General features: G+C 36.1%; 1 protein-coding gene across 2 annotated transcripts in view; it reads left to right on the top strand.

The window, feature by feature from the left end:
* CEP85L (centrosomal protein 85 like) overlaps positions 1-14299 on the top strand; it is a 131966-nt gene that overhangs the window by 26979 nt on the left and 90688 nt on the right. For both annotated transcript variants that reach the window (XM_070733430.1, XM_070733429.1), the window contains exon 2: positions 9467-9628. In XM_070733430.1, coding sequence (XP_070589531.1) covers positions 9467-9628 — 162 coding nt within the window. The remainder of the gene's footprint in view (positions 1-9466; positions 9629-14299) is intronic.

Here is a 14299-nt window from a genome sequence, read left to right as displayed (position 1 = left end):
TGTAGAAATGGAAAAAATAATGAGAGATTTTTATGGGGAATTATATAAAAAAGAGTATGTTATTTCGCAAACCTCAGAGGTTAAAAAGAAATTAAAGGAAGAGGATAGTCAAATGTTAAATGCAAAAATCACAAATGAGGAGATATCTAGAGTTATTAAGGGATTGAAACCCGCCAAAGCACCAGGTTCAGATGGTTTTACTGCTGAATATTATAAAGTGTATATGAATGAATTATTACCGCATATGGAAAAACTGTTTAATAATGTAATGGAGACTTTTGAAACTCCACAGACGTGGAAAATGTCAGAAATTATAACGGTCCCAAAACCAGATCGTGATTTAATTGACCCGAGTTCTTATCGCCCCATCAGCCTATTAAATCAGGATTATAAGATATTTATGAAAATATTGGCAAATAGGGTGGAGAATATATTACCAAAAATAATTGGAGAAGATCAATACGGATTTGTGAAAGGAAGGAAAATTTATGAACCAATAAGAAATGTGGTCAATGTTTTACACCATGCTACCAGTACCAAAAGAAAATTAAGTATCTTAAAATTAGATGTCTATAAGGCTTTTGACAAAGTTAACCATGACTACCTATTTTAATTATGTAAAGACTTAAATATGGGAGACATATTTTGTAGAGTTATAGAAACAATATATAAGGATAATGTGGCTCAAATCAGAGTAAATGGCAATAGAACAGAAATGGTTAAAATTCAGAATGGAACTAAGCAGGGTTGCCCACTATCCCCAATGTTATTTGCATTAGCAATTGAGACCTTAGCAAACAAAATTAGAAATGATAAGGAATGGAGAGGCTATCAAATAGGGGAACTTGAATTGAAATTAAACTTATTTGCAGATGATGCTATAGTGATGTCTGAAACCCCAATTGAAATGATGAAAAGAATAATGATACTGCTTCAGGAATTTAAAGATCAATCTGGACTTAAGGTTAATATAGATAAATCAGAGATAATATGTTTAAATATTGGCCCCAAAGAGCAAAACGAGATTCAGAAAATTTCAGGATTGAAATTAGGTTGTAAAAAAATGAAATATTTGGGAATTTGGTTGTTCAAAAATCCAATAAAAATAGTCACGGCCAATTATAACCTAATATGGAAAAAAATGCAGAAGCAGATTAAAAATTGGAAGGGTAAAAAGTTAGGAAGAATGGCTAAGATTAGAGCCCTTAAGATGATGATAATACCAAAAATGATGTATTTGTTTCAGGTTCTACCGGGTAGTTTTCCTGAGGCAAAATTAAGAGAATGGGATAATAGACTAAACTCTTGGATTGAAGGAGATAAAAAACCCAGAATAAGGAATCACTGGCAGTTTGCACAAGAGAAAGAGGGGGGTTGGGGCAGCCCATGTCTATTATTATATAGAAATGCTTTTCAAATGGAAAGGTTAATGGAGCTACAGTTATGGGGGGAAAAGAAATGGGTAGAATTAGAAAAAGAAATTAATAATATAAATAACAAAGAACTATTGTTTAAAAATTGGAGTAGAATCGAAACCAGTACCTTAAGTGATCCTTTTAAAGCATGTTTAGAAATATGGCTTAAATGGCAGAGGAAAAGTGGAATAAAGGTATCCAGGCTATCAACGTTATATGTATTGAATATAGGGGATGATGTTAATCTAAGTAGAATTATTAAAGTATTAAATAGTAAAGGGATAACGAGAATTGAACAATTATATGAGAAAGATGGAAGAGTTAGTAGAACCAGATTGGAATGGTGGATTGGTAAACAGAAATGGTTGCAGATTAATGCAATATGTACATATTTAAACAAAAGTGAGAATAAAGAAGCCTTCTTACGGGAAGAAAATAGTTTAGAAAAAATATTAAGTGAAAAGATAAATGAAAGTAAAGCACAAGCTGGTAATATATATAGAATGCTATTGCAGATGGAAGAAGAAGTAACAAAAAGTTTAACAAGATGTTGGCAGGACGATTTACAAATAGATGAAAGAGAAATGAAAGAAATAATAGAAAATATATACAAGATTAAAAATACGAGAGTTAGAGAGATGAGAAGAAAAATTTTACATAAATGGTATTATACACCTGTACAAATTGCACACTTCCAGGGGGAAGAGAAGGGTAAATGTTGGGATGGGTGCCAGAAAAAAGGAATTTTTATGCATATGATCTGGGAGTGTGCAGAAATTCAGAAATTCTGGAATGTAGTGCAGAATGAAATTAATAAAATGTTAAACATTAACTGGATTATTACAAAAGAAATAGCAATTTTAATTAAATATAGGGAACTAGGACAATTTAAGGAAATTAAAACCGCAGCATTGGAAAGTGCTCAAGCGGTGATGGTATTAGGTTGGAAAGATTCTACAAAATGGACAGTACAAAATTGGTACTGGTATATGGTGGACCACATACATTTTGAAATTATGGAAATAAGATTAAATAATTTTGATGAGAATAAAATGGAGAAGCTGATGATGCGATGGAACAAGGTAAAAGACTATATGTTAAGTAGAATCTGTGATGTAAATATGAAAAATAAATTACAATCACTCTTTCAGTAATATTTGTTCAAGATAGAGCCAAGGATTAGTAGATAGATAAATAAGCAAAAAAATTTTTTTGAATCCCTTTGTAGGGGTGGTGGGGGTGACGGGGTGTGTGTGTTGTTAGGTGACGGGCACATGCACTGTGCACTGTTATATGTTTGTTTTATGTAAACCTATAAAATCAATAAAAATTATTTTTTTTTTTTAAAAAAGAGCTTCAATCAGAGTTCAGTCTTAATTTTTCTAATTAAAAGAATAAATACAGTGATCCCTCTATTATCGCGAGGGTTCCGTTCCAAGACCCCTCGCGATAATCGATTTTTCGCGATGTAGGGTTGCGGAAGTAAAAACACCATCTGCGCATGCGCGCCCTTTTTTTCCTATGGCTGCGCATGCGTAGATGGTGGAGTTTGCGTTCCCCGCCGCCCACGCAAAGGGGAAACCCCGATTCGGCTCCTCGCTGCTGCTGCGCTACCGAGCAGATCAGCTGCTGGGCGGCCGAAGGAACCTTCCCTGGGTCTTCCCCCTCTTGCTGGCGGGCGGGCGAGCGGCGGGCATCAGCGAGGAGCCGGGGTTTCCCCTTTGCGTGGGTGGCCGGGAAGACCCAGGTTCGGGGTTCGGGGGGGGGTGCTGGGAAGCCCCCCAGGCCGGCTTCGACCTTTTAAAACAGCCGCGCCGCTTCCCAGCTGAGTCCTGAACCAAACGCAGAAGTTCACCTTTGGCGTTTGGCTTCAGGACTCAGCTGGGAAGCGGCGCGGCTGTTTTAAAAGGTCGTAGCTGGCCTGGGGGGCTTCCCAGCACCCCCCCGAACCCGGGTTGGGGGTTCGGGGGGGTGCTGGGAAGCCCCCCAGGCCGGCTGCGACCTTTTAAAACAGCCGCGCCGCTTCCCAGCTGACTCCCGAAGCCAAACGCGGAAGTGGTTTTTTTTTAATTAATATTTTTTTAAAAATCGCGATATAGCGTTTCGCGAAGATCAAGATCGCGAAACTCGAGGGATCACTGTATACAGCATGCTTATAACTGGAATTGAGATTAAAATTAAGTGTGGGAGAGGCATTGGTCTGGAAGATAAATTGTAACAGTCATTCAGTGCCATTGTAACTGTAAACATTTGCTAAATGAATGGTTATACATTGAGAACTGCCTTTTTTGTTTGAAGAGTATATAATTAGTTTGATTTTGATGTTGTCAATCTAAGGATTTCTACATGTTTTGTTTAGATTGTTGAAAGAAGGTATTTGCCCTAAAATCTGAATTTTCTTGCCAGACTTTTATTAATTTGATTCCTCTTTTTCAAGGTCAACTTTTCCCTTATTCAACATATAATTTTTTATTTTCAAGTTAAGCATTTCAGTCTCCTGTAATTTATGTATTGTTGGTACATATAATAATAATAATATGGATGCCCCAGATTACTTCCTTCAGGACATCATTATTGAAAAAGCCCTTTCATTATGTGGGAGAAATTTGATAATAGTCTCTAGTGGAGATCTTAATGTTCTAATGGGAAAATGAGAAGGAACACTTCTTCAGATTACATGACTGAAAGCTATTTAGGTTTTATAGAGTAATACTACTTCAAATTAGTCCTTGAAAAATGTCCTGATCACCGGTGCATATAGCAAAGCACTGATGTATGATTGTATCAGATGATACAAGTCGGCTTTGGTTTGAACTCATTGAAGTTTAAACATAGAAACATAGAAACATAGAAGACTGACGGCAGAAAAAGACCCCATGGTCCATCTAGTCTGCCCTTTTACTATTTCCTGTATTTTATCTTACAATGGATATATGTTTATCCCAGGCATGTTTAAATTCGGTTACTGTGGATTTACCAACCACGTCTGCTGGAAGTTTGTTCCAAGGATCTACTACTCTTTCAGTAAAATAATACTTTCTCATGTTGCCTTTGATCTTTCCCCCAACTAACTTCAGATTGTGTCCCCTTGTTCTTGTGTTCACTTTCCTGTTAAAAACACTTCCCTCCTGAACCCTATTTAACCCTTTAACATATTTAAATGTTTCGATCATGTCCCCCCTTTTCCTTCTGTCTTCCAGACTATACAGATTGAGTTCATTAAGTCTTTCCTGATACGTTTTATACTTCAGACCTTCCACCATTCTTGTAGTCCGTCTTTGGACCCGTTCAATTTTGTCAATATCTTTTTGTAGGTGAGGTCTCCAGAACTGAACACAGTACTCCAAATGTGGTCTCACCAGCGCTCTATATAAGGGGATCACAATCTCCCTCTTCCTGCTTGTTATACCTCTAGCTATGCAGCCAAGCATCCTACTTGCCTTTCCTACTGCCCGACCACACTGCTCACCCATTTTGAGACTGTCAGAAATTACTACCCCTAAATCCTTCTCTTCTGAAGTTTTTGCTAACACAGAACTGCCAATGCAATACTCAGATTTAGGATTCCTTTTCCCCAAGTGCATTATTTTACATTTGGAAACATTAAACTGCAGTTTCCATTGCTTTGACCATTTATCTAGTAACGCTAAATCATTTACCATATTACAGACCCCTCCAGGAATATCAACCCTATTGCACACTTTAGAGTCATCGGCAAATAGGCAAACCTTCCCTACCAAACCTTCCCCTATGTCACTCACAAACATATTAAAAAGAATAGGACCCAGAACAGACCCTTGTGGCACACCGCTTGTAACCTGTCTCTGCTCAGAATACTCGCCATTAACAATAACTCTCTGATGTCTATGCTTCAGCCAGCTTGAAATCCACTGAACTATCCAGGGATTAAGTCCAATCTTCACTAATTTATCTATCAGCTCTTTATGTGGAACCGTATCAAAGGCTTTGCTGAAGTCCAGATAGGCAATATCCACGGCACCACCTTGATCCAACACCTTTGTGACATAGTCAAAGAACTCAATGAGATTAGTCTGACACGATTTGCCTTCAGTAAAGCCATGCTGATTTGGGTCCAATAAGTTATTGTTTTTTAGATGCTGATTTATCCTCTTTTTGAGTAGAGTCTCCATCATTTTAACTACAACTGATGTCAAGCTAACTGGCCTGTAGTTTCCAGCTTCTTCTCTACTGCCCTTCTTGTGGATAGGCACAACACTGGCCATTCTCCAATCCTCAGGAACATCTCCTGTTAACAGGGATTGGTTAAACAAATCAGTCAGGGGGGTAGCAATGACAGATCTGAGTTCTTTAAGAACTCTGGGATGGATGCCATCTGGACCCATTGCCTTATTTATCTTTAATCTTTCAAGTTCTTCTAAGACATCGGCTTCTAAGATCACTGGAGCTGAATCCGTACAGCTGGAAGCAATGCTATATCCCTCTATAGTATTATTTTGTAAGGTGTCCTTTGAGAAAACTGAACAGAAGTAGCTATTGAAATGGTCAGCGATCTCCTTATTCCCATTAATGCATGTATTATTCCCGGTACTAAGCTTTGTGATGCTGCAGTTTTTCTTCTTCCTATCACTAATATATCTGAAGAAGGTTTTATCCCCCTTCTTTACAGATTTTGCTATTTCTTCCTCTTTTGAGGCTTTAGCAGCATATATTATCTGTTTCGCCTCCTTCTGTCTCATTTTATACACCTCTCTATCAGCTATACTTCCAGACTCTTTATACCTCCTATAGGCAGCCTTTTTTTCATTGACTATAGCCCTTACATCATTGCTAAACCATAGCGGTTTCTTCTTCCTTTTACCTTTAGTTACTTGCTTTACATAAAGTCTTGTGGCTTTTAAGATGGCCTTTTTTAATACAGTCCACTGGGTGCTCGCTCCTGCCATTTTATCCCTCCCCTTTAATTCATTATTTAAATATTCCCCCATTGCATTAAAATTTGTTTTTCTGAAATCCAATACTTTGGTTGCAGTATAGGATTGCTCACAATCAGTTTTTACATCAAACCACAAACATAGATGGTCGCTGCAACCTAAATTTTCTCCCACCTTGACCTCTGAAACCCGATTCCCATTTGTAAAAACTAAATCTAGAATATTCTCCCCTCTAGTTGGTGTCTTAACTAGCTGTGCCATAGCTGCTCCTGTAAAGGCCTCTACTATATTCTTACTTTTGCATGTAAGGGCACTGGGGATATTCCAGTCAACATCAGGCATGTTGAAATCACCCATAACCACAATATCTCCCTTTACTGCCATTAGGGTAATCTCATCCACCATCTTGTTGTCATGTTCCTCAGATTGCCCTGGAGGCCTGTAGATCACCCCAATTCTAATGACAGAACCGTCTTTATTTTGCATGCAAATCCAGAGGGTCTCCAGATCTTTACATGTATTTTGAATTAGTATTGTTTTTAGACTTTCTTTAACATAAATGGCTACTCCACCTCCCCTTCTCTCTATTCTATCCTTCCTATACAGTTTCTGAATAATTTTTGAAGGAGACTCCATGTGAAATATATTGTTATAATCCAGATGAAAAATTACTGGACCATGAAAAAACTGTTGCAAGGATACATACCTCTGTGCAGATATGGTCATAGCAGATGCCTGAGCCCCTTAGATTTCTAGTGGCAGTTATAGATCCAGATGTATATTAATCATTTAGATTAATATACAGGCAGTCCTTGATTTAAAATAGTTCATTTAGTGACTGTTCAAAGTTACAATGGCACTAAAAATGTGACATAGCCATTTTTTACATTGTAGCAGCATCCCCATGGTCACATGATCAAATTCAAATACTTAACGACTGGCTCATATTTATGACAGTTGCATGTTCTGGACTCGTGATCAGCTTTTGAGACCTCCTGACAAACAAAGTCTGGGGAAACCAGATTCACTTAACAACCATATTACTAACTTAACAAACACAACGATTCTGTTAAAAATTGTGACAAGAATAATTTAAAATGAGGCAAAATGCACTTAACAAATGTTTCACTTAGCAATATAAATTTGGGGTTCAATTGTGGTCGTAACTCAAGGCCTACCTGTATTATATATTAATCTAATATTCAGTGCAGCTTCCTCTATAGTAGAGTCAATATATTTTAAATGAGAAGATCTCTCTCACACATATCACAGTGTATTTGCCTTTAAATCATAGTTTATTAGTATCAACAAATTAATTATTATTTATCAATATTTATTATTTATTTATTTATTGGACTTTTATGCTGCCCCTCTCCGAGGACTTTGGGGTGGCTTACAACATGTAATAAAACAATATATAACATATAACAATATATAATATCTAACAATATATATTAATTAATTACCAATTAATTAATACTCAACCAATTCAGTATTAAAAGTATCCGCAATATCTGTCACCATCATCAGAATGATGAAAACAGATCCAATGGCATGTGTGGAGGACCTTCAGAGGAAGTGATGCTGCCTAGGAAACAATCAGGCAAGAGAGGGAGGAACCCTCTCTGTCCACTGGCTTGGTGATCAGAGGAAAAAATTGGATTAAAATAAACTTGATCAAAAAACTTGACTGGCCAGTTAAAAGTGGTGACAGGAGGTTTGTATCTTCAGACTTGCAATATTATATTAATATAGTCTTTCAATAAACTAGAATGAGCTCATCTAGATTAGAATCTCCTATCTGGTTTATCTGTGAGGGTTTACAACAACCATGCAACTCTAAAGGTACGCATCGCCCCCCTGCCATTTTAACCGCCTGGTCAAGTAGAATATTTCCTTCCCAAGTTTCTTCTTTCAATACCATTGCCTTATAACCGTGTAGACTTGTAGCACGATACATAATTCTCCTATCCAGAGACAAGGCAAGTAGAACAGTGAGCTTTGTAGCAATATGATAGACATACAGATGGAAGACAGAACAATTTGAGGGGAAATTACAGCTCTCTGCTTTCTGTTGTGGAAAAAATAGATGAAACAGAAAGAATTAAAAAAAAGAACTGGTGGCAGTATGATTTTCAGAAAGTAGAAGAGAGTTTGGCTGAATAGTTAGAAAACACAGTATAAGCTGCTCTTATGTTCTTCTCTCTCTGTAAAAAAGGGTAAAATCAGTGAAAAACTATGGAATAATTACAAATAAAAGGCAGCTTTTTTCAAATCTTGGCAACTGCATAATTAAATGAGACTGAATGACTGTGTAAAAGAAGAATGGTTTCTGTTTGGTTTTTCTTAGTTATAAAATGATCTTTGTATAACTATGAACAATGCAGTTTTCCTCATTAGGTAATCGTTTCATAGTTATTCTTTTTACAGCTCCTTTAAATCTTATATTCTTTGGATATTGGAATAGTGAAATATGTCTTGTTTGTAATAAATGATGCCAGAGGTCATAGAATCTATCTTTTCCCAAATCATCATAATTTTGTGCTGCATACTGTTAAATTAAATTGCTTATGATTATATCTTATAAAATTGTTCCATTAAATATAATGGTTGATGAAAGTTGCTTTGTGGTCAGAGGTTTTCTGTGTTTAATATAAATGAAAGTCTTTGGTAGACAAATTCATTGGGATTTGATACATGAATATCATATACAACATTAATTGTATTTATTCATTATTTCAACAATTAAAATTTGGCAAAATCAAACTTTTCTAACACTGAGTAATGTTTCATTGTACAAAACTTAAAATTTCCTGCTTACCTCCCAAATTCTGTTCAAGAAAATTTAAATTTTGCAAAGTGAATTTTAAAGGCAAGTCTAAATCTCAAGTAAATTCACACTGAACAGAAGAAATATATAATAAAATAATGGTAATGCTGATGGTATTCTTCCAAGCTACAAGAGGATTTAAAAAAAATAATAATTAAATGTTCTTGTATTAAGAAGTAAACTATAGAACTGTTTTCTATAGAGTTCTTGTCTTTTAATTTTATATATGAATAATTTCTACATAATTGAGTTTATGTTTAACTTATCTTGACCTAATTTTGTATTTAAACACTTTTTTGTCTATGCAGGCCCAGAATGTTCTTCATCAGGATGGTTTTCGGGTACTGATTCTTTGTGGCAAGCCACGTCTGGTCCAGCCAGCCGTCAAAATATCCATATCAGAAGACACAGCATAGCTTCTGACAGTGGGGACACAGGCGTTGGAACTTCGTGTTCTGATAGTGTGGAAGGTCAGTAGCTATGCTTAACCAAAGGACGTCTGCTAGAAAATCAAGAATAATTGTTGTTTGAGTAATTAAAAAGCAAAGAAAGATACAGAGACTTAAGGTGACCTGTGTAAAGACTAAAAAATGCAATATGATCTTAAGGATGATTTACTTAGGAATTAAAACCCATTCTGTTTTTAAATATAAGATTAGATTTAAATATTTATTTATTTATTTATTTTGTCCAATACATAATACACATTGAAGAGAAAGATATGTAATAATATAAGTAAAGAAAAGAATAGAAGAAAAGATATAAAAGTATAGGTGAACATATTTGAAAGGAAGAAAAGATAAATGAGATAAGGAGAGACAATTGGACAGGGGACGTCCCCCCCCTCTATTTTAAAAAAATAATTATAAAAAATTTATTTGAGAACACATACACACACACACAAATGCATATCATTGTTTACATGTTTTCATAATTGAAGAAGGATAAACTAGCTTCTTCCTAGTGTTACATTTAAAATATTATAAGGAAATATCTCAGTATAATATTGATAAGTGTTCTGCAAAACAGTGTAATATATCATGACTAACAATTTAAAGGAGCACTGCTGAAAATATTTTGTAGCTATAAGAGTAATTACAATGAAATTAACTAATAGAATTAAAGGCAGAATAAAGGGGGAAATAGCTTCTGAATGATATAGAATGCACTTTATTTAGTCACAGCATTCTTGTCCATATATATAAGAACAGAAAAGAGGCAAAGACTTTAACATATTCATAATATGTTGCATATTCAACCAAATGAAGTTTTTTGTGGGAAAGGTAATATGCTTTATAAAATTTATATTAAGAAGCCGAGAAAGAAAACTATGTGAATATTCAATGATGATGGGAAATCAGCCAGAAGTAATGAATCAGTTTTAGTTTAGAATTAAGAAACAAACTATAAAACAAAAAGCTTGTGGCTTGATTTTAACAAATTTCAATCTGTTGTATGGTTGTTGCCTATTTCAAAAGTAACCTAAGCTGTTCTGCTGATTGTTTGACCAGTTCACCAGTTCAAATCTCACCAGGCTCAAGTCTGACTCAGCCTTCCATCCTTCCGAGGTGGGTAAAATGAGGAGCCAGATTGTTCAGGATGATACGCTGACTCTGTAAACCGCTTAGAGGAGGCTGTAAAGCACTGTGAAGTGGTATATAAGTCTAAATGCTATTGCTATTACTCAGAATATTTTTCTGATTGTTTTTGCCAAACAATATCTATTTAATACCTTGTCAAGATTCTTTTAACTCCCCTTCGCTTTTCTAAATGCCTGCATTTCTTGTTCTAGAAGAAATGCTAAGGAGTATCAAAATAATTGCCAAAAGATAAGTAATTGTGGGCACTATGGTAAATGTGTCAGTTAAACAGATTTGTTTTTTCTTTCAAAACTATTTTGCTGTTTGAAAATAAACTGAAGTGCAAAGCAGTGTTCATGCTCTTCGATACCTTATGTTGAAAATGCCTTAGGCCTTAAAATTCAGTGGTACAATGCGATGAAAAGAGGGAAAGAAGGTTTAAAAAACAGCTATAGAACTGATAACATTGCTTTTCTTTATCAGTGAACAATGGTTAACAGTTGAATGAGAATCTTGTGCTCAGTGGCTGCTTTTCTTTTTTATATCTGAACTGCTGAGGAAATAAGTATTCAGCTATTTTACGGGGGTTGGGGGGGGGAAGAAATAATAGTGGAGGGAAGACAAGGATTTTTCTTTAAAAAAACCTGATTGTAAGAGAAAGAAGTCATAATATTTATTCAGACCCACTGATTTTTATGAAAAGAATATGAACTAATATCGTTATATGCTCCATTTATTTGAATGGTATGACATTCTACAAGCAATGCTTCAGAGATTAAGAATTTTTTTAGTTGAAAAAATACAGAATTATCACATATATTATATTAGATGAATATTCTGTCTTTCCTTTATCAGTTAAACGTGTTGTCCATGATAGTGTTTTTGGGCAAAGCAGCATGTAAAGAGTGTGCTTTGCAAACATGGTTTTATCTGGATGACAAGTTACTGATGGCACTATTCTCCAAAGGTTTTGGATTGTATAATGCCTCCTGATTTATCCTGATTCTGTGTTTTTCATAATTTATATGAAGTCACAGTGTCATCTTTACCGAATGACGCTCAGATCTCTTTTCCTTACTTGGCAGATGTGTAGGCATCCATAATCCACCCCTGCTTGGACCAAATTGTAGTGTGGATGCAACATAAACAATTCTTTCTGGTGGCAGTGTACTGTTCTGCCTTTTGTATTGAGGTTGCAGTCCTTCTAAAAGAATACTTTGATTGTTTGAGGATAGTTTGTAATCTTGACGGCTCAGGTGAATGCAGTGGTGATGAGTACCAACTTTCAGTTATGTTTGATGAACATCAGCTTTACCATTCCTTGATAAGGCTGACCTGGCTTCCAGTTGTGTTAATTAGCTCTCACATATATCATAGGGACTCAATTTATTTATTTTATTTATTAATTAGATTTGTATGCCGCCCCTCTCCGTAGACTCGGGGCTTCTAACAACAGTAAAAAAGACAATATAAACAAATCTAATATTAAAAGTAATTTAAAAAAGCCCAATTTAAGAAAAACCAATCATACATACAGATATACCATGCATAAATTTTATAAGACTAGGAGGAAGGGAATATCTCAATTCCCCCATGCCTGACGACAGAGGTGGATTTTGAGGAGCTTACGAAAGGCAAGGAGGGTGGGGGCAACTCTGATATCTGGGGGGAGTTGGTTCCAGAGGGTCGGGGCAGCCACAGAGAAGGCTCTTCCCCTGGGCCCTGCCAAATGACATTGTTTAGTCAACGAGACCCGGAGAAGGCCAACTCTGTGGGATCTAACTGGTTGCTGGGATTCGTGCGGCAGAAGACGGTCCCAGAGATATTCTGGTCCGATGCCAGGAAGGGCTTTATAGGTCATAACCAACACTTTGAATTGTGACCGGAAACCGATCGGCAACCAATGAAGACTGCGGAGTGTTGGTGTGACATGGGCATATTTACCACCACAATTGAACCCAAAATTTCGATTGCTAAGCAAGATATTTGTTATGCCTTGCTTTTGTGCCATATCATAACCTTTCTTGCCACAGTTAAGTGAACCACTGCATTTGTTAAATTAGTAACATGGTTGTTGAAGGAATATGGCTTCCCCATTGATTTTACTTGTTAGAAAGTGGCAGAAAGTGATCACATGACCCCAGGACCCTGCAGCCCTCACTGCAGCCAGTTGCCAAGGGTTCGAATTTTGATCATGTGACCACTGGGATGCTTCAGTGGGTTTGTAAGTTTGAAAACTTGTTAAGGTAATTTTTTTCAGTACTGTTGTAACTTTGATCACTAACTGGACAGTAGTGAATCGAGGACTGCCTGTATTGTACTTTGAACTGGATGCCTTTGGAATGAAACTGGAAATTGTAACAGATTCATAATGCTGAGTCTGGGCTTTTGTCTGGTATCTCCTCCGAGGAGCATGTGTGACCTATCTTGTTTCAATTACATCAGCTTTGTATTACTTTCTAAGTCATATGCTTGTTTAAACATATAAATCCTTTAAAGCCTGGGTCCCAGGTAGCTATGGGAAGATATTCCCCATTATGTCACCAACCTGAAGATCCATTCATCTTCCACGGATCTATTACAAATGCTGCTTAGAAAGGGGGCCTAGCAACCTCTAGTGGCAGAACCTTCTTGGTTGCTGTTACTAGTATTCTGATATTCCTTCACCTTATGGAATGCAGACTTTATTCTCAAAGCCTGATTTTGAAGTCCCAAGGGAGAAAGTTTGAGTTTCGAATAGGCTTAACTCTGTAGCTTCTGAATTTAAAAATTCAGCAGAGGGCTGTGTGAAGAGTGTATCTTTGAAATAATTAACAACAATATTCTGTAAGTGGGATTTTAAGAATTAATTGTAATATATTGTTCCTATGTATTATCTACGTGCTTCAGCCTTATCATTTTAGATGCAAAAGCCTTGTTGTTTTACTATGTCACATTGCATGTAAAAGAAATGTGGATATAATCCTGCAGTTTTTGAAGATGCTGTAATTAAGTTAGATTCAGAATTGGACAGAAGATAAGTTTTGACCTTAATCTCAGTTGAGTGTAGGTAGTCTTTGCTGCTCATTCTCTATCCCACCCACAAATCCCTATGAATACAGAAATATGGTCTACAAAGTTGGGAGACCCTGTGAAGAAGTAGAGGAAGGAATGCTGCTGCCGCCGCCACCTAAAAACAGCAACAATATCAACAACAATCACAATGAAGCTAAAATCTTTGCTTGGATCCCTGTTGTGTCTGTAAAAAAGAGGAGTCCAATCTTGTTTTGAACTGTTACTTCTTAAACATTTCCGTGCGTGAAAATGTAGGGAATTGGCTAACTTTGATGGAGATTAATTGAAAATAAATATAATAAGGTGTACAGGTCACTTTGTAAACCAGAAAAAGTAATTGTGGAAAATAGCAATGGGATTATTTTTTATTTATTTTTATTATTATTATTATTATTATTATTATTATTATTATTATTATTATTAATTAGATTTGTATGCCGCCCCTCTCCGTATACTGCTTCAAAGTGCTTTTACAGCCCTCTCTAAGTGGTTTACAGAATCAGCATA

This window comes from Erythrolamprus reginae, chromosome 1, assembly GCF_031021105.1.
Source record: "Erythrolamprus reginae isolate rEryReg1 chromosome 1, rEryReg1.hap1, whole genome shotgun sequence".
Taxonomy (NCBI): Eukaryota; Metazoa; Chordata; class Lepidosauria; order Squamata; family Dipsadidae; genus Erythrolamprus; species Erythrolamprus reginae.
The sequence above is the reverse complement of the archived record's forward strand: the minus strand, read 5'-3'. Positions and strand labels throughout refer to the sequence as shown.